Here is a 21129-nt window from a genome sequence, read left to right on the forward strand (position 1 = left end):
AGTACTCTATACATCATCTTAAAGAAGGAAAAATAAGTTCATCTACTAGACACTAGTAACACAGAACAGTACAGCCTTTGGGATCGCTCCTGAACTGTATAGATTTCATGGAAAAATTTATTTGGGGGAGAAAGAGGATAATATCTGACAAAGGTTCGTAAAACAGTGCAAGTAACTTCCTCAAAGTTCTTGAGGGACTGTAGAGAAATTTCGAGACTAACCAATTTTCCCTTTCTTTATAAAAAATATTTTAAAGTATTTTTTCATCTCAGGAACTATCCAGGCAAGCTGGCTCCAGCAACAATCACAAGATTCAAAGGTTTTGACTAATCTGTCTGGGGAGAATCCCACAAAGTATTCTTTAAATACTGCAAACAGGACAACACGTAAAATGCCTCTATTCAAAAACATCAACAGTGGTTAATTAACTCACTCTAAGAGGTGTTTTCAACTACAAAACACCAAGACAGATTCTATTTAGACATGGCAAATATATTAGGAAATTGAATGCCACGAATAAAAACCTGGAAGAGCTCAGTGTAAGCAAGGTGATTCAAACTTCTGGACACCTCCACAATATCAAAATGGGTCTTGTGATAATGCTAAATTAACATTTTAACTGGTATTCCATGCTCAGACAAAATGGAAGACAGGAACCTGGATGATTCAGCTTCCATTCAGGACAGTTAGAGTAAGCTCAGGGCAAAACAAGAAACATAGGATTGTCCTGTTTCAGAAGATGTGTGACCCATGGCAAGTCTCAGGCTTCTCCCAAGACAGCAGAAGTGGGTTCCTCTTCTGGAACTATTGAGAAACGGGGAGAAAACTAGTTTTCATTAGCTAATTCTCATACATACAAGTCATATATAAATTACAGACGGAGGTGAGCTATTGCCCACCTTCCTTACATTTTGCTGAATCACCTGCTTTACTTCTAGACTTTGAAACGTCCCTCACTATCTCCTTCACACCTTTGAACCCTCAAAATTCTGCCACGTTAATGTGGAAACTGATAATTACAAGAATCAAACCAGCAACAGTGAGCAACCCTTAGGGAAAGGTGCTAACCAGACAAACTAAACCAAACCAAGAGGCTTGTAAGCTAACAACAGATCACTCAACACATCATTCTCATTCATTTCACCTACTCTGGAAGACTCCATGGTTAGGCAAACCTTGCTAATGTAAAAGAGTAAGCTTATACTTTTTTTTTTTTTAAATACGTTTTTCAGGGGTCTTTGTGGGAGTGCTAGGATGATTCATCAAAAAATAAGGTGTTTGAATTTTGCACCTTTATGGACAACACATCTCCACTGAGGAAGGAGATTTGAGAAAGTTAATTGGAAGGATGCCCATAGTTTAAGGGATTCTTGTTTTAAATCAGTAAAACAACCTAGGTTTGGTGGGAAACATCATCCTCCCAACACCTACATGAAGCGCAGTAATTCTCTGCCCCCATTACAAATGCAGATAAGTAGGGGTAAAATTCACCCACGCTAATGCAAATGCCTGATAGTAGATTACATCCAAGCTAGTCACCCAAGGTTCCCATTGCAATCAGTGGCATACATTTTACTAAAGTTGAATATATGGCTCTGTACCAGCTTTACGTGAAGGCTATCATAACCTTACAACTAGCTGTGTCACAATGGCAGTCACGAACGCTCTAACAGAGAAAAGAGTACAGGGTTAGACCACAAGACTTCAGGATTCTTACTACACTTGGCCCTAAAATACATAGCCTAAATGGACCCTGATCTTCACAGCAAGACACTACTCCTATACATTTAAACTTCATCCTTCCTGCTTACTAGCTGCCCAAAGCACCTCTAAAAGTGCTCATTCAGGAAGGTATTTCCATATTGTTATGGGAACACCTATACACTTAAAATAATTAATCATCTACCTTGCATTCTCGGCTCCAAATCTAGTTAGTACAGAATCTGAGTAGATTTATTTCTGCTTTTTTTGTAACAGGGAACTACTCTCCTCCACTTTAAACACCTATACAGCCTTCTACACCCTTCTCAGAGGGGTTCCAGCTCCCTACAAGAAAAAAAACAATATTCTCCTCTTCCCTATTCAAAATATCCATATTAGAGAAATCTCAGATTCTGGCCTCTTAAAGTAAACTGGAGAAGAATTTCAATGAAGCCTGTAATGAAAGAGCACGAAACAGACTTGTGAAGTATTATCTTTGTCAGCTAAGAGAACCATCTGGATTATTAATTCCTATAAAGTGTTACTGAAGGAGTTCTAATGTAATTTCTGTCTGAATAGCTGGAAGAATCCAGTGCATTGCAGGTTCACTTTTTATACTGCAACATCCCTTTATACATTATGTATATAACTTTATACACAAAAGCCAAACAAAAGCACTCCCGCTCCCTAAACCACTAGCTTTTTAATTGTTTCAAGTATCCAGAAGTTTCTTTGGGGTTTGCAACTCTTTCTTTTAGAGCTCATCTATAAACTCCTTCCTGGTTATCCAAAGCTGGCCTCTTCCCCACACCTCGATACCGTACGGTCCCTGGTGGTGTGAGTGTGTCTCCTTCCTCTGCCATCCGGAAAATGTCTCTGTACCACTATAGCTAACTCTTAACCTTGGATGAAGAAATCCGTTCCGTCTCCACTATCTTCTCTTTGAAGTAAGAGCCAGATTCACTGCTGTAACAGGAATAATCTGAATTTTCCAAAAACAGCCCACCTGTCTCTTCCTATCATATTGCCTTTGGAGAAAGCATGGGAAGAAGTCGTATTTCGGCAAACAAAAGTGGCTGAACATGCTTCTTGGACCTGAGTTCTTCCTGTAATATTTGATCACCTGAAATTTGGTTCATCGCCTTTTCCTACAGATGATGCCTTCCTAATTAAACCCTGCTCTCCGTAGCCACTAAGAAATGCAGCACTAGGGCATCTGTCACCACTGCATCTGTCATTCTGCTTGAACATTATCTATTCTTGTCCTTTCTTCCTAACCCACAAGGCTTCATTTAGGTTCCTTAGAGCCACAATTACCTGACACTGTATTTCCACAATGCCTAGGCACAGCTGGATCCCCTCCTAATAAATCTTTTGATTTACAGTGCCAGTAGTTCAGGTAGACATCTTCTTCAGCCCAGTTGCAAGCTAGGCAAATACAGACATCATTATTCTTCCTGCCAGGAGCTATTTGTGTAAACAGGAAGTTTGGCACAAAAATCTTGGTAACCGTTACAAGGCACACAGCCTTTAACCAAGTCCACTATGGGACTTCAAATGTTTATCTTCCAATTTCCCCTCTGAATAAGTATGCAGTGTACAACCTCCATCTTTGTCCTCTGTTTCCACATAATCTCCCCCCGCTCCATGTTAAGTATTACTTGCATAATTTAATGAGCTAAAGTCAGATAAATCCAAAAAACTGTATTATAAGATGCAACCAACACTGGCGAGTTAGAGAAAACTAGACAAAATCCCATGCAGCGATTGCAGTGGTGAGAGAGAAGATACCGTAGATTAAGTCTGTCTCACAGGAGAAATTCCTCTTTCACAGTGTCATGGTATACAACATGCAAGACTTTCTATAGCTACGGGAAGTAACATTCAGGTGGCAATATCCTCAGGCAGAGAACAGCTGCAGGAGGGAGGAGATAAAATGGGCGGCCACCTGAGCGTACATTTCTGGAGTGAAACATTCATGGTTTCTACTCTTTTCAGCACTAAACATTATCCTGATGCAAGCTGAACCAGCATATGCTATCATCTAGCTCAGGGAATCCTGTCATCGTTTCCCTGTACCACATGCTGAATGGAGTCCTTAGAACAAGCTATCGCTATCTTCCTAAATATGTTTTGCCCTTGAAAGCACAACAAGCAATGCTAAGTCAGCCTTTTCAAGCGACGAATTAGACAAGTTTCAGGAGACCTATTAAAATGCTAGGGATTACTACCGACTTCCCTTCCCTCCATCCTTTAACTAATTTAAGTTTTGCCTAACATTTCCCCAGCACCATTATCCACCTGGCAAAAGCTGCAAATACTTCCTCCTGCTCCGTCCTCCCGTGACTACCTACCCTATGCTGCCGCAAAGAAAACTCTGCCCTCTCACACTCTAGCGACTTTTGTCCTGCCCGGAGGAAGGAGAAAAAGAAAGAAGAAAAAGAAGAAAAAGAGAGCTCCATATAGCTTCCTCCTCACGGACTCCATCCCTTACTGCCAGAACCTACCATCTTCTGGGCAGCTCTGGAAGGACTAAGACATGACCTTTATTCTTTCCACACAAGAGCTGCAGAACAGCTTCCACAAGAGCTCTCTTCTCTCAAACTCATTCTTCAGGCAGACGCACAGGTGAGTATTTCTTCAGAACAAAGCTCAAACAAGATCTTAAAATAGTCCTGATTTAAGGTCGATGCAGCCTAGCTTCTAAGGAGGCAGCTTGTAAGGAAGAGAAATGCACAGAGTACTTTCTGTGTGCTTTCATTAAGCACGCCTCTCCACAAAGCACAGCGCGAATTCAGTCAGCATTTGCTGATCCAGGTTGACAAGGATGTCTGTGGAGAATACCTGGGGACCGGTGCAAAAATAACCAGAGATGTACACAATCCTCTGCACAACAATACACATGGGTTAGCCTATATGATGCAACTCCACAGCAACACAGGAGGAAAATAGCCGATACCAAAATAGAGTAGAACGTATATACCAGTGCATGTTACAAGAGCAGCACAGGACCCTGGTTTTCAGTACCAAAAAAAAAACCAACCACAATTTATTTTTTTAGCAACAGAAACCAAAAAAGCATGTAGAACTTGAGAATAGCAGTTTAAGAAGTTGCACACTCTGGTCTCCTCAGACACCCGTACGAGTCCAGGCAACACATGGCTACATATACCTTATGTTAAGAATTCAAGATAAGCGTATCTTGACATCACACTACCCGTTTTCCTTCACAACTCTGCTCCTGAGCTGTGACAGCTTTCCTCCTGGGGACTGGGGTAGAACAGAGGCCACCAGCATGGGCACCTGACACTCCTGCTGCCTGCTCCACCTGCACTGCAAATTAAGAACTTCAAACTCAAATGATGTTTATCTGGCAAACCAAGTAATGTTAATCCAGCACAACAGTTTTCAGCCTTTCAATGTGCAGGCCTCTAAAAGCTTCCTAACTGAGACACAGACCTCTCTGTAGGGAGTTTAAGCCAGCTGACAATAAACTTGTTTCTTCCCAGTTGCGTTTCACAAATGCCTTGGAAAGAGGCCATGGAGCCTGAGGGGTCTGCAGACCCAAGGTTTAATACTCATCTAGAAGAACTTAAAAAAAATAGTCTTTAAAAGATAGGAATTTGGTTCCAAATAGTCAATGGAACAAGTTTTTTGTTCTTTTTAAATTTTATTCTGACCTTTTCTAGAAAAAGGCTATTCCAAAAAGAATCGTATGGTTCAACTATAGAAAAAAAGAAAGTGCTTATATGAGAAATTGGGTTCAGAGCAGAAGATTCTTTAGAAGAGAATTATCTACACTCCAGCTAGGATACAGTATCTTGAAACAAATATTCTCCTCCAGCGGTATTTTCCAGAGGAACAATCCCTTCATGTAAGGGCTCTAAGACATATACTAGTTAAGTTTCTATTTAACTATAATATTTACTCTCCAAGACACACAGAAAAGACTTGTTCTCAACTCTAGAAATTCCCTGTATAAATGTGCACAGGAGGTAATTCTGGGTCTTCAGGCTGTCATACTTACAAAGCCAGCTTTGAGTGCACCACAAGGCTCTTCAAGGACCTCAGAGGCATACGACCAAACACAGGAGGTCACATTTGTTTGCCATTAAGATTCATAAAAGAGCTGCCACCAAGTACAGTAAATGCTACGTGACACCTGGTTGCAGTCTTCTTTTGCTGTGTGGCTGACAGTGGCAGTGGGGAATCATCTACTGAAATCAAAGCAGCATTGAGATACAACGTAAAAGCAGATTCTTGAGTAAGGTGTCTTAGGCAAGCATTTGAGAAGCATCAAAACGGGGGGAAAAAAGCACAGAGACGTTTTGAAACTCCTTAAAAACATTCCATGTAGGACACTTCTTCCCTCCCTCCACTTTCCAAAAGGTAAAGCTGGAAAGCCTTTGCTTTTCCTGGGATCAAGGCTCCAGAGACACCCCTACCCAAGGGTACACGGCTCCTCCACCGTCCAAGGGGCACAGTTCTCACTTGTGACACGCTGGAAACAAGGCTTCATTTAACCTAAAACCAAGCAGGCAAAGCCAGATCTCAAGTCTTCGACTCACTCCTAGCTGTGCAAGTCTCGCAGACTACAACAACTGTTTAAAACATCATCCACACAATTCCATAGGGAAATTTTTCTCTAGATGTCAGGACTTACTGGAGGGAATGCATGTAGTAATTCACACAAGGTTCCTCTTGAGTTTACTATATATTCTGCAGTTTAATGATTTGGGGGAAAACCCAGCTGTGTTCCAGAGAAGAAAAAAAAATCCTTCTTGTATTTTTAAGCAAAATTGTAGAATTCTTAAGGCCAAGACTGTATTAACTGTAAATTACTTGCCACAACAGTGTAACCAGTCCACCAAGCCTACAGATATGAACAACCAATCTATCAGCCCTTTGCACTCTTGAGCAGAAGAGGGGAAAAGGATTTAACACCAAAGCAGCAGATGATTACAAGATTGTGACGCTTTCACTGGGAAAAGCTTTTTTTCAAGTCTACTATTACACTATAGCATCCAAAGAGGTAAATTTTATGGGACACAAGATTTTGATCTGCTTACTGTTTAGGCAGTTTCAAGGAAAAAAAACTATCCCCTTCTCCAAGTCACACTGAGATTTAAGAGCTACTAAAAATAAAAAAGTGGAAAAGAACTATGGTCACAAAGTTAATTGTATGATGGTGGATAAAAGCCACTCCAATGACTGCTCAGCAAAAAAAGGCAAAAGATAACTAGGAAAGAAAAATGGGAGTTTGGAAGAACAGAAAGAATAGGAACATAATTATGAATTGAATACATAAAGGACTGATATTAAGAGGCAGCTTGGAAAGTCGAGAAGGAATTACAAGAACCTGAACTGGCGGGTGGGTCTGGAAACAAGGGGCTGGAAGAGACCCACCCTGCGAAGACCTCTTTGTAAGGCATTCCGAGGTCAGGAAGAAGAAAAAAAATAAAAGCTTAGGATTTCCTTGAGATGATACACCAAACTCACACTTTTTTCAGCAATTTTAATTTGACCCTCCTCCAGCTGTGTTCAGCTGCTATACTGAAAGATTCACCTACAGCTTTATCCAAATAAGCAGAAGCTCAGCTTTAGTAAAGCCATCCTAGCTTTTATGCAGACACAAGTGATTTTTCAGCCATTTTGAGCGAGCCAAGGACACAATACTCAAAAACTGCTTCAGCAGCAAATGCATCAGTCTGAAATCAGGGGAAGGGAAAAAAAATAAAACTCAGGTAATATAGACAAGACAAATAAGGCAAAATATAGACAAACCTCTAGCACAAAGACCTGCCTACTGCTGCCCAGTAAAGTCAAGAAGGGGTCAGAACTTCCTTTGAAAAAGAAGACGCTGCAGCGCAGTTACCAATTAATTCTGCTATACATGAAAGTTAAGCCCTGTTCATCTACTGTCACAATACTGACTGCATCCATCAGGAAACATTACCTGCAGATTCGGTTGCTTTTCCAAAAGCAAGTGTTCTCCACTTACCTGCATTTCTAATCGAATGCCTTCCACCCTGGTTCTGAGCTCACGCTGCTCTCACCAAGATTTATTGATCTCTGTGTGGACACTATGCTTTTGCTCGCAGCACTTACAATGAATTTTGTTCTCTCCATTTCCTCCGCCACCTCAGACATCCACTGGATGATTCAATCACCCATCTAGTTCAGATTCCTCTGCTAAGCCTTCCTTCTGTCAGGCCATAAAAAAAAATCCTCCCATCACTGACAAGCAGGGTTTCTCACGGCCATTTCTGTGCCAGCAAAAGAGGACGGAGTCAGTAATGAGTGAATATTTTCTACTCCCAGAGAAGGCAACATCTTCATTAAAACCAATGAAGTGCCTGGCCCTACAAGCTGCAGAGAAACACTTCTGCACTCAGATGAATACAATGCTGCCTGCCCATTTCTGTGCAGACAGCTCTAGAGCCTCCGCAGGGCCGAACTCTCGACCTGTTAGCAGGAATTCACTCACCCCAACTCCGGCAGCGGCTACTTAGACCCCTTGGCAGAGATCAGACTGACAGGAATCTTGTTGATCCTGCATCAGCCACTGCTTGGAGCTTTGCCAGGGAGACTGCACCCTCCGAGGGCCCCTCTCCGTTTAGCTACACTTCTATTCTAGATTTAATTTCCCTTCCCTTTGTGTTGCACATATCAAGAACATTAAGAAAATGAACTGGCTGTAACTCAAACCTAGACAGAGGCAAGTACAGGAAGCGTAGCAGGAAGCATTTAGAGGAACGGAATAAACTGGCCTCTGCATTAATTACAGAGATATTGGAATGCGTTGTGTTTTTTCGCTGCAGCAATTGCCGACTGCTCTCCTAGAAGCAAATCGTTCAAAAACATCACTTAGCAGGATAAATGGCATTCGTTTATATGGTCATAAATGTTAATACCACAGAGGTTTAAGCGGTCACAATTCAAGACAAAAGAGATCAAGTGAAAGTTAAGAACATTTTCTCATTAGCAGGTTTACCCACACCTTCCACTGGCGCAGCTGGTTCTGGCCACGTCTGAAGACAAATAGCTACCTGCTCATCAGTATTGCTCCGATACTTCTTCCTAGCTCTTTCAGTTCTGGGCAAATACACTTTAGACTTCAAAGCCTTAATTCTGTGTGTTGATGACACCTACACATGTCTGGATGAGAGAACATTACGAGCCTGCAAATCTCAGAATAGCTGTGTGGCATCTCCAGGGGATACTGGCAGCTAGTCAAGTCATGGAAATTCTTAAAAGTATGCCCCAAGTCTGTGCACTAAAATGGAAGCAACTACCATGGGTGATAACAGTGTGCACCTGTACTTAGCCAGGCACCTGCACTCGTGAAAGTAGCCAAGGTCAAGCAGGATTCGCTTGCAGAGTTACCAGTTAAGACTCCAGCGCAGCAGAGTGTGGCAATTCCAGCTCTGGCTGTGGTGATGGGACTAAAGGAAGAAATCATATGGACAAAAAATGCCCTGGCAGAAGGAAAGGGACTTCAGAGCATGTACGCTTTAACTGGTTCTTATTACTGTCGAGAGTCTTAAGGATTTTGTGTTTAGCTTTGTAAAAATACTTTAAGAGTCAAACTTCAGGACATCACACAATGTATTCCTCAGCTCTCCTTGTGCACACTGTAACTAAACCAGTTCGCATCACACCGGGTATGCCAGAAGTCCAAGAAGTCTTTTCAAAACATACAGCGGACTGGGAAACCACTCCCTGGCATTCTGGCAGCACTGACACATCGCCGTTTACAGCGGTCCAGCAGAAAGAACGTGCTAACAGGGAACAAAAAAGGAAAGTTACACCCTTGTTCTAAAAAGTCAAATTAAACAAATGGCACTATTGTGCTGTACAGCTGAATAAGGACTTCCTTCCTAATTTGAAGGCTGAACTCAGTTTGACAGACTCAACAGGAGACAGCCAGAAGCGAGCATGGGGCTCAAGAACTCAAAAATCAGTCCACGTATCCAAGAAGGGGAGGTTTCAGTAGCACGTTTTATAATCACATTGAGTTGCATGCGACATCAGGAGTAGGAAGCCCTTCCACTTAAACCCCCAATTTTGATACTGCTTTGCATTTAGAGTTGGTTATTTTCTTAAGTTGGTCTTTTGACTGGTTGACAATCAATGAGAAGCGATTTCCATCTCAAAAGGATCTCAACCCCTCAGTATGGCCTTTGCACTAAATTTGGTATTTTTTAAGTATATGTACACACACACAAATTTACTGAACCATTACATAGTTCACACGGATGAAAAGAATTTATTTAGATTTAGTTTCATATAATATTTGCTCCCCAGATTAGCATTTTTTTTGTGATGCACTAGGCTGCATTTGGGTAAGAGTTAAACACTACTGAAACACACAAAAAAGTCAATTTTTTTCAGTTAATATTACTCAAATATTCCAAAATATTCCATATTTAGCTTATCGTGTTTTGAACATAAAAAGAAAATATCTGATGTAAAGTAATTGATTCAGTTGTTCGCTGTCCCTGGGCCCTTCAATATATTAGAGCCAGAAGAGTTTGTTTTATGCTGAGGGGAAAACAAAGAATCCATTTAGCATTTCAACACTGAGTAAGCTCAGTAAATAAATCAGGAAAATGAACCTGAAAAATTCTACTTTCACTGCCAGTCCATATTTTGACTGCTGTTTGTTTGCCGAGACACACGTTTTTCATTTAGACTACTTCCATAAATAATTTATACTAATGTGTCAAACCCGTAATCATTTTGATTATATCAGTTCATTTTCAAAATAGTGTTTTTAGTCTTGTTCTATCCTGCTCCATACCAGAAGAGATGCATCAGAGCTCCCATACCCTTTCAGAAACATTTGTCTGTCACAAGGTAACTGTTATTGCAGGTTACAGGACTCACAGGTGAGTTCTGGAGGTTGTCTTGAAAAACCTGATGGTGTTCATGCCGAGACAGAGAAATCAGATTTCTTCTGAGCCATGTTTCAAAACATTGAGAGTTTCTGTTTGCTTGTTTTGGTTCCTTGGTTTGGGGATTTTTTAATCAGTTGTGTATATAACAGGTACTTATATATAAGTATATAAGTATATATACTTATATATATTACTTTCATGTACATGCATGAACACAACAAATGCCTTTAAACACCTGGACTAAATTATCAGGTAAATAGGAAGGTAGCTACTTCCTCACAAACTGATTACAGAAGACAGATTTTTAAGGCTCAGTGAAGTCAAGAAGAATGGCTGACAGCTGTTGGCTCTGATAATTTCCAAATGCTAGATCTTCTGCTAAGGTGGCCTGCGCTTGTTTTGGCTGGGGTAGAGTTAATTTTCTTCACAGTAGCCAGGATGGGGCTGCGTTTGGGATTTGTGCTGGAAACAGTGTCGATAATTCAGGGATGTTTTAGCTATTGCTGAGCAGTGCTGACACACAGTCAAGGCCTTCTCTGCTTCTCACCCCACCCCACCAGCGAGCAGGCTGGGGGAGCACAAGGAGTTGGGAGGGGACACAGCCAGGACAGCTGACCCCAACTGACCCAAGGGATATCCCACACCATATGACGTCATGCTCAGCATATAAAGCTGGGGGAAGAAGGAGGAAGCAGGGGACATGCGGAGCAATGGCATTTGTCTTCCCAAGTCACCATTACGCGTGATGGAGCCCTGCTTTCCTGGAGATGGCTGACCGCCTGCCTGCCCATGGGAAGGAGTGAATGAATTCCTTGGTTTGCTTTACCTATTAAACTGTCTTTATCTCAACCCTCGAGTTTTCTCTCTTTTACCCTTCCGATTCTCTCCCCCATCCCACCAGGGAAGAGTGAGCAAGCGGCTGTGTGATGCTTAGTTGCCGGCTGGCGTTAAACCACAACATGGCCTCAGACAAGGTTCCTCACCTTTGTTTCTCCGTTAGTCCCATTTACAGCTTCAGCAAAAGCCTTAGACATCAGCTTTGTAGAACCTGGATCGTGTGCCAAGAGAGTGCCAAGTACCACCAAACACCCCAACAGCTGCAGATATAAAATCCATTATTTTAAAATCAAGGGATAAGAAGATCCTTTCCTTCCAAGTTCACAAATTATTTTTCAGATACAGACAGAAAAACATACCAAAGTGCAGAAAGGCACAGCTGTCCTTCCTTTGAAGAAAAGATCTAGCTTCTTCGGAGGCTTCCACAAATAGAGAGGGATCAAAAGGCACCATGAGAACAGGCACCACAAAACATTTAAGTCTTCTTCTCCAAGTCTAACGTGCTTCTTCCAGACATTGCTATAGGAAGGGCCATTTCAGAGATGGAGAAGAGAAAGAACCGGGACAATATTCAGCCTCCAGATGTACCCAAGAAAATGAAGCTCAGCAACACGTGGAAAATGCATATAGTCCAAATATAAACCTAAGTATCTGAAGACCCAGCCACAGGAAAACCAAGACACTACGAAATTAACAGGAGGGAAGGGGACAAGTGGACAAGTTAATAGCTCTCTGGAGCTCGTAAAGCAGAGAATTCTTTAAAAAGAAGGGAGTTTTAGTTGCACAGGGATGCCAGTCTCTGCAGACGGGCTGAACTATGAGCAGTGTTATGCTAGCTTCATGTTACACACAAACCACCTGCAGTTCTCCAGTTATCTAATAAGACACATCACGCTGCTCAGCAGTGCCTGTACCAACATCGTTACGCAACAGTATAGTTCATTAGTGGTTTCCAAAGTTATATTCCTCAAGTTATTATATTGTACTTAGCAGTTTTTTCAATATTAAAAATCTCGGTTCCCAATAAAGAAAATTAGAACAAATTAACATTTTTTTTTTTAAGATCTTATGCAATGCAGAAATGCCAGCAGAAAGAGACAACAGGGACTTATTTTGCTTTCTGTACATATTATTAATGCCCTTCAGACTTGCTCGCCAATAAAAGCTGCAGCATAAACCCACATGACGGAAGAATATTTCTGTTGCGGTGCCCCAGCATTCAGTTCTGCCCACTCAATCAAAAAAAAAAAAAAAATCGATGTATTAAGTAGGAGAGGTGCTCATATGCAAGATAAAACTAAAGATCTTATTAATATTTGAATATAAACCATATTTACTGCAAGCTACCCTATAACACAAGTGATATGTACACGAACTGATGTGACCCAGAAATCAGAATTTCTTAAACTTGAGGCATTAGGACTGATGAAAGTCACCTGATAAACAAGATCAAAGGCAGTAAGAAGCATACCTTCCCCCCCCCCCCGCCCAATAGCTCTATCTAATCCCTCAGCACCAAGCTCTCTCTGCCTTTTCAGTAAAGATTAGCATATTTAAAACTGCTAAACTCTGTATAATCTTCAATCATTGAGAAAAGTAATTCAATTAAGGCAAGCACTGGTGAAGTTGCCTTCTTGCTAGCCACCCAATGCTATATCCTTGTACTACAAGTTAAAAAAAAAAGAAGAGAGAAAGAAAGAGAAGCTTCTTCGAGCTGGACACGGATTATATTGCAGGCTCGTGATGAATCCACAGTCCATGCGGCAAGTACCCAGGCTCAGCTGGGGAGGGGCGTGGGGGACACAACAACCATATTGCCATTGAGAGGCAATGACTTGCAGTAAATCCTGAAAGGAGCCGTGAGTGACTTGATGTCATTCAGCCAACACACGCCACCGCTGACCGACTGATCAGCGCGGGCAGGACCCACGGATGGAGAGCTGCAGCGGTGTCAGCTTGCTTGCCACGGCACCGAGCGCTCGAGGAGTTGGTGCAGTAAAGGCAGAAAAAGGCAGACAATGTAAGGAACAGATACGGGAGACGAGGATTTTGGGGATTGGGGAGCAAGAAAAGAAGGGGCTTTAAAAAAAAAAAAAAATCAGCATCTTAGCATAGGAAAGAGAATCTGCAGCTAGTGACGAACAGCGTAACTAGGAAGAATCACTGCAGTCCACATGAACGTCTAGGTATACGGCACTGAACTCCCACAATATGGCTGAGGATACCAGCAAAAAAAAAAAAAAAAAAAAAACCACAGACTGCATCCACTGTGCAATCCCGCTTTCAAATAAGAATAAAACATCTAGAGATGCTTCCAGATCTCACATGGAACGATATTGCCTTCGCTCACACAATCGCATGGAAGGGCTGTAAAGCCTGCACAGTAATGAACTCCAGTCAAGAATTTCTTAGCCGTAACATACACATTTATTGAAGAGACTGAATACAGTCAGCACAGAAGGTCTGATATTAGCTAGCTTTGGTTGCTGAGGCAGTTAATCGACACCGTAGCCCTTTATAACATGTCATTTGTCATTGCGAAGTCCCTGGATGTAAGTGAAACAGAAGCGTTCAGCCTCCCTACCAGCAGCAGTAGGATATCTTTAATTACGGCTTTCCAACAGGGCAGACAACCTTTCAGCTAAACAGAAAGCGAATGCAGCAATCCAGCGCAACAGTTGTACAAAGAGATCTTCTCATTTATGAAAGCTATTATAAAAACTTTATTTCTAGATTTCCCTTAACCTTCAAAACAAAGAATGACAAAGGGAGCTACGTGTAAGCAAAGCCCACTCAAACTCCCTTTGCAGCATCAGAGATGCTTCTGTAATTATCTCTGTCATACAGAAGAACATTATTAGGGCATTTATTCTTGCAGGAGCCGTTTGCAATGGGAGCTATTCACCCTTTGGACAGAAAAAAAAAAATTACAGCGAATGACATCATGACAGCAATATCTGAAGAGATTCAAGCTGAATTCAGAAAATGCCGTTTCTCCTCCGTGACAGACGAGGATCATCCGAGCGCTGTGTTGGAGCATGCCCACGCTGCAGCACCCGTGGGCTGCGTGGACACACCGAGGGCTACTCTGCCGTCAGCATCACCACGTTTAGCACCGAGTTCAGCGCAGTTCAGTCACGGAGTCATCGCCCAGGATCTGAGACAAAGGCAGGGCTGAAACTCACACCGCAGCTGCTAGCCGGGCCCTACTAGCTAGATTCAGATCAGCTTGAACACATCCACAAGCCACAGTCAAGACAGCAGTTGCAGCGCTATGTCTCTTTAGTTAGGAATATTTTGCTATGCTATACCCATAAAACCCCTTCTCTCCTCCCCAGATTTGATGCTATGAACAGGAATTATTTAAAACCTTCCAGTATAAACACAGATGATTAGCTGAGAGGGGAAAAAAAAAAATGACAAAGACTAGAGGAAACAGATATCTGATGTTATGTCTGCTAGAATAAATAGACAAGAAATCCACGTGTAAACTCAGAGCTGCTGAGATTTAAGATCTGCACCAGGTGCTACAACCTTCCATGGAGGTATTCGAAAAGCTTCATGAAATCGAAGCTCAGAATACAGCAAAACAAGCCAAGCATTTTGCAAATGCATAGCTAATACTTAAGATTCCTGTTATCAAATACCTGAGGGGGGGCGCGTAAAGAAACAGCATCTCTTACACATGACCCTCTTCCAAAATCCTCATAAAATGGCTGGCCAAATAGCACCTCACCAAGCAGATCAGGTGACTTACCCAAAAAAAAAAACCCCAAGTTGAACTTGTGCTCCCTGAATCCCTAATATAAAGAGGAGCTGTTCCAACACCAAAAAAAAAAAAAAATTAAAAAAAAAGAAAAGATGAAAGGAACAGACTACAGGAAACTGCCAATGCATAGGTAAATAATTTTAATAGCAGCCTTATTGCCAAGCTCATCTACATATGAGTGAGGAAACACCAAGATATAAGTCATTTGGGGGGGAAAAAAAAAAAAAAAGACTAGCATTTCATCATCTCCTACCAACATAGAGACCAAAGGTGGCTGAGGGAGCAAATACCCCACCCTGAGACAGGGAATATTTGGCACCTTCTCATTGCATCAAAGATCACTCAACATCTGACCAGGATTACACAAAGCATCCACCAAACGAGCATTTTTTTTTTTTTTTTTTTCAGAAAACTCTCCAAAGCAAGAGATTTGAAATGCAATATTAGAGAGAGAGGCTTTCTACTGAGGAACGAGGAGGCATCGTTGGGCTTTGTGGGGTTTTTTTTTTTATTCCAACAACAGGGAAGAAAAATCTCATTGACTGAATTAAATATTTAGAGCGTTGGATCCGCTTTGCCAAGACATAACTCCATTTTCGAAAAACGCTATATTCACAGAGAGAACACCAGGAATTGAGGCTCCTGCCCCCACAAAAACAGAGGAGCTGGGATCAAATGAATCAGCAACTGTTTCTGGAGATGTGGCCGTTGCGTTTTGGTGGGGTTTTTTTTTTTCTCCTTTAAACCGTAGCTGAACCACGCTCGATCCCTCCCTGTCACCCAAGGAGCGGCGACCACAAGGCAGAGCAGCCTCTGCGAGGGGGAGGCAAACGCCCCGAGGCAGCCGCCCCTCAGGGCCCACGCCCCCCCCCCTCCCCGAAAGCGGCGGGGGACCCCCCTTTTCCCCTCATAACGTGGGGTTACGGCACAGCCGAGCCACCCCGCGGAGGGTGGGGGGGGGGGGGGGATCCCCTCAGGCGCAACCCCAGCCCCCACAAGGGTGGGTCCGCCGCGGCGGGGGGAAGGGAGGAGCCCGCCCCGCCGCCGGTGTGTGAGGGAGACCCGGACCGAGCCGGGCCGGGCGGTGACTCACCGCTCTGCTCGCCCAGGAACACCAGCTTGAATTTCCGCAGCGGGTTGCCGAAGTCCCCGCCCGCCGACATTATGGAGGAGCCGCCGCCGCCGCCGCCCCGCGCTCGCTCCGCTCCCCGCGGCGGGACCCGCGACCGCTCTCGCTCGCTTCTTTCCCCGCCCCTTCCTTCGGCGAAGGCTGCTGGGCGGCGGGCAGGGGCGTGGGGCCGGGCGCGGAGCCCCGGCGAGGCGCGGCCGGCTGGGTGAGGTGTCGGTGTCGGTGTCGCTGCCGCTCCCCTCAGGGCCGGGCTCCTTCCCCCGCGCTCCCGGCGCCTCACACCGCGGCCGCGCGCTCCGCTCCGCCCCGCCCGCCCCGCGCACGCGCGCTCCCGCCCCGCCCCTCGCCGCGCTGCGTGGCCGCGTGCCCCGCCTACCCGCACGCGGCGGGCCAATCGCCGCGGGAGGGGCGGGGCGACGTGGGAGAGGGCGGGACTTGCCGGCCTCTGCCGCCGAGCTGGGGGGGGGGGGGGGGGGGGGGGGGGGGTGTTCACTCTGGAGCCTAACGATGGCTTGCGTGGGTTTCCTGGATGGTAGGGTGAAATCGTGCTCGCTGAAATCACTGAACTGTGAGGGGGGGAACCCAAAGGTGTGAGGAACAAGCAAAGTCCTTAAGACCAAAGGCCTAATCCTAAACTGATACAGATACTCCTTTCAGAGGAGCATCTCTTGGGGACACTCACTCCACGATGGCCCCAGCGGATCCCTTGCGGTGGGGAGATGTTTCCCAGCGAGGGCAATGATTCCCACTGTCACCCTTTTTTGGTGGCTGGGGCTGTCACTCGGAAACAGCTCGGTGCTCCCTCCCCGCCTGGCGGAGAGGCCAGAATCCCACCTGGGGGCCAGCTCTCCCTTTAGCTATTTTTTGCCCATTTCTCCCCATTTTGCTTGACTTGCCCTTCGAAGAGGCTCCCAGCTGCATCCCGGCCCCTCCTGTTTAAACCTTGGCTTCGGGATGTCTCTCGTCCACGCAGCCTTGCTCCCTCCTCTCCCACGCTGGTGCAGTCCCACGCAGATCGATACTCCTTTACTTGAATTTGAACACAAAACGTGATTTTCGGAAGCACTCGCCCCCCTGGGCTTCAGCTGGCGTTGGCATCGCCTGCTGTTCCCAGGAATATCTCAGCTCAGCTGCCTGAAACAAAACGGAGCCCTCCGGGGTCTGCAGCTCCTGCCCCATGGGTGTATTCATGTTGATGTTGGTGCAAATCTCTTGCGATCCACTCCACAAGGTCCAAATAATGCTCCGTGGGGTATTTTCCATGTGGAAACGGGTAGGTTTTCCATCGTTTTCCCATCTGGGAGATTGCTCCGGAGCCTCTCTGCTCCGACGGTCAGGGAAATCATAGAATCTCATAGAATCATAGAATAGTTTGGGTTGGAAGGGACCTCTAAAGGTCATCTAGTCCAACCCCCCTGCCGTGGGCAGGGACATCTTCAACTCGATCAGGTTGCTCAGAGCCCCGTCCAGCCTGACCTGGAATGTTTCCAGGGATGGGGCATCCACCACCTCTCTGGGCAACCTGGGCCAGTGCTTCACCACCCTCAGCGTAAAACATTTCTTCCTTAGATCTAGTCTGAATCCACCCCCCTTTAGTTTAAAGCCGTTCCCCCTTGTCCTGTCACAACAGGCCCTGCTAAAAAGTCTGTCCCCATCCTTCTTGTGAAATGGCACCCACCGCTCGCTTGGTCTCTCTAAATATATTCGCTGCCAGTGAATTTTGTTCTCCTGTGCTCTCCCGCATCTCAACACCTTCCTCTCCAAGGCCCGAGGGCTACGTCTCAGCACCGCAGCTCTTCTGCTAAGGGGACACCACGCCCCAACTCCGTCTCCTCTTTGAAAAAGATCATGGGTTGAAACTAATATTATTCCATCTCCACGTGACCCGCCATCCTGGATTTCTAAATGGTCCACGTAGCCGAAGGGGGCACAGGCTCTCGGCAAGGATTTGCTTGCAGGTAGGTCACCCTCGGCCGTGAGTGTCCTTCGTTCGGTGTCTCCAGCCGTGGTCTCTGTGCTCCGTCTCTGCCTGATGAATGGAAACGCTCGTTGAACCTTCCCGCTCCGGGGATCTTGTTCTCGGACACAAGCCTCACCCCTACCAGCGCTCACAATCCAGGTGCAGAATTAGATGGCATTTTGAAAACCAGTCTACGCTTTCTATTTTTGATTGTTTTGTTACTCCCTCAACGTGATTAACTGCTTCTCCGAGGGTTTGGTTTTTTTCCCCAGGCCTTGAACTGCCAGTGAACTGAAAGAGAAAACGTGTCTTTAATAAGGTGATTAAATTTAAGTAAGTTTTAATAAAGATATGAGCAGGAGCTCGCCTTCAGCTTTGCACAAGGCATTTGGGAGCGTTTCCCTCTTGCTGTGGCACTGGTCGTGTGGCTGCTCTCCTGCACCACAGGGAAAGGGAATCCAGACTGGCAGAGACCTGACTTTAATTCCAACATCATTTTAAATACATATATTGTCCTTGTTTACACGTCACTATGGATTCAGGGATCTTTCCCGCTGATCCCAGGGAAAACAAGGGCTCTCTACCAGGGAGAAGTCTTGACTGTTAGTAACAATTATTTTTACCACAAAAGCTCTGCTCAGGCTCAACATCTCTTTGCGCTGGGCAAAGTAAACACTTCTGCCTTGCCTGCCGAAGAGGTTTCAGCCCGAGGGGCTGGCAGGGGATATGGGTGAGGCTTTCAAGACAAAGCAACTGAGGGTCCTGCCTCCGCTGGTTGAAGCCAGGGGAGATCACCCCGCCGACTCCTGCGGGCCTTAGGTGGAGTCCTAAGAAGCGCTGCAGAAGGTAGAAGAGGAGACACGCACGTCAGAGGTTTTCTTCTAGGGTATATTTAAACACTTTTTGATTGTTTTTGTAATCGGACAAGTCCGAAAAGAAATGGGAGACTTTCAGGCGCTTGGATCTCAACTCTCCTAAGACCGTTTTGCTCCTCTGGACAGCACGACAGAGAGTGGATTGAGGAGGGGCAGGGAGCCTGCAACAGCCTCCCGCGTAGGTCGCAAACCGCTCGAGCATCACCTCTGCCAGCACATGTGCTGTGCACCACGCTGGGTCACTGACAGGGCACATCCAGCTACGTGACCGGGAGAAATCTGCAGCGAAGCAGAAGAGGATGGATGAAATAACCCCTCCAGCAAGGCCTGGCCCTCTCAGCAGCCGGGGGAGGCTTGAGAATGAAGAAGAGCTCCCTGTTTTTTTTAGCGCAGTACAGAAAAGGGGTGGTTTGGGTTTCTGCGGCTGAGGGGGAAAGCAACAAAGCAACACCTTTGCTTCTTTTTCTAAATGTCACAAAAAGGCAGGCTGTGCCCCTGCAAACAGGGATTCGGTTACCTGACTGTGAAACGATTCATTAGTCAAAGAAAGGCATGGCGAGGACCGGCGGCTGGGAGCTGAAGCCGAGGCACATTCAAATTGGAAAGAAGGTCCACGTTTTTAACAGAGAGGGTGCTCAGCCGCCAGAACAAGCTGCCAAGAGCAGCGCTATCTTTGTATCCAGGGAAAATCAAGAGCAGGAGCCTTTATGACAAAGATGCTTTCATCGAAACAGGAGTGATCTGCTTCCATACAGCTGTAAGTCAGCGGAAATATATAGGCTGCAATGTGCAGGAGACGGAATTACATGATTTAACAGTCCCTTTTGGCCTTAAAATGTATCTGTTTATGATAGACGTCGGCGAAACTCCGCAATGAAGAGACGTACTCCTTTTTCACTTGGACATGTAGGACAACGATGGTCATTGGGAGGGGGATTCCTGCAATATGTTTAGCAGTGACTGCTGTACCCCAAACTCCATCTGGGGAAATGCTCCCTCCTCAGCCACATTTTGTGGGGGTGAGTCCCCATGAGGGGCAGAGGGAATTAGGGGGTGTAGCCCCCCCTCCCTGAGCACAGAGAGTCTGACGTCACGGAACAAGGGGTCGTCATGAGCATGACCTGCTCTTAATTGCGGTGCCCGTCACGGCCTCCCCCCACAAACGCAGGACCAGCCAGTCCCCCTCCAGTCACAGCAGCCCCTCCTCAATCATGGAATTTCCTCCAGGGCTTCAAAGTTCACGGGAGGAGAAGCCCGGCTTTCCTGAAATGGGAGTGCTGGTCTTAACCCAGCTCAGACTCCCACAGCGCTCCTTGCTCGAAGCGCCCTGGAGTTATCAAACAAGCGTCATTGCCAGGGTGGCCCTGCCTGGGGCTCATGAGGTGAGATCAAAGGGCAGTACAACATCCATTCCACATAAGCAGTTTTGTCGTGTCCCGGGAGCACCACAAAAACACAGCTCAGAGCTGGGAGCCCGTGTCCTTGCAAAGCGTGGAGAGGAGAGCAAAGGTGGCGCAGATCCCCTCTGCTTCCTCCATACGCTGAGCAGGAGACAGCACAGCCCTGTGCACGGCACAGAGCCCGCCCAGACTCCGCTTTCGGGCAAACCTTGTCCTCTCACGTTCCTTCTCTCCCCTCCATGCACCAGATCGCAATGGGGATGAACATCTGGGGTGCCAGGTGTGCGTTGGGAGCTCCAGGCGCTCGGAAATGCAGGACAGGGCCTGGCAGGGTGGATCATGGAGCAGGAATCAAATGCGCGAGTTTGGTCTGCAGCGGAGGAGACTTGCCACATCAATGAACGCAGATGAACTGGAGAGAGAAAATCCATCATGAGCCCTGACAGCTCCAGCCAAAAGCAATTGGAGCAGCGATCAGTCAGCAGAGCTGGAAATCCTGACCCAAAATCAAGCCACCAGGCAGCTGCTGCCCAGGATGGAGAGCTCTATGGTGGGGGC

The 21129-nt window shown here is 45.6% G+C and overlaps 1 protein-coding gene across 3 annotated transcripts in view; it reads right to left on the minus strand.

Moving 5' to 3' along the window:
• Positions 1–16596, minus strand: part of RAB6A (RAB6A, member RAS oncogene family) — a 64682-nt gene extending 48086 nt beyond the window's left edge. For 2 of the 3 annotated variants that reach the window (XM_076328539.1, XM_076328540.1), the window contains exon 1: positions 16301–16594. In XM_076328539.1, the coding sequence (XP_076184654.1) occupies positions 16301–16370 (70 nt within the window). In that variant the 5' untranslated portion in view covers positions 16371–16594. Of the gene's footprint in view, positions 1–16300 lie in introns of all 3 variants that reach the window. The other variant, XM_076328541.1, reaches the window with a different exon arrangement.
• Between the last annotated feature and the right edge of the window lie 4533 nt (positions 16597–21129).

The sequence above is a fragment of the Aptenodytes patagonicus genome, chromosome 1 (assembly GCF_965638725.1).
Source record: "Aptenodytes patagonicus chromosome 1, bAptPat1.pri.cur, whole genome shotgun sequence".
In the NCBI taxonomy this organism is placed as follows: Eukaryota; Metazoa; Chordata; class Aves; order Sphenisciformes; family Spheniscidae; genus Aptenodytes; species Aptenodytes patagonicus.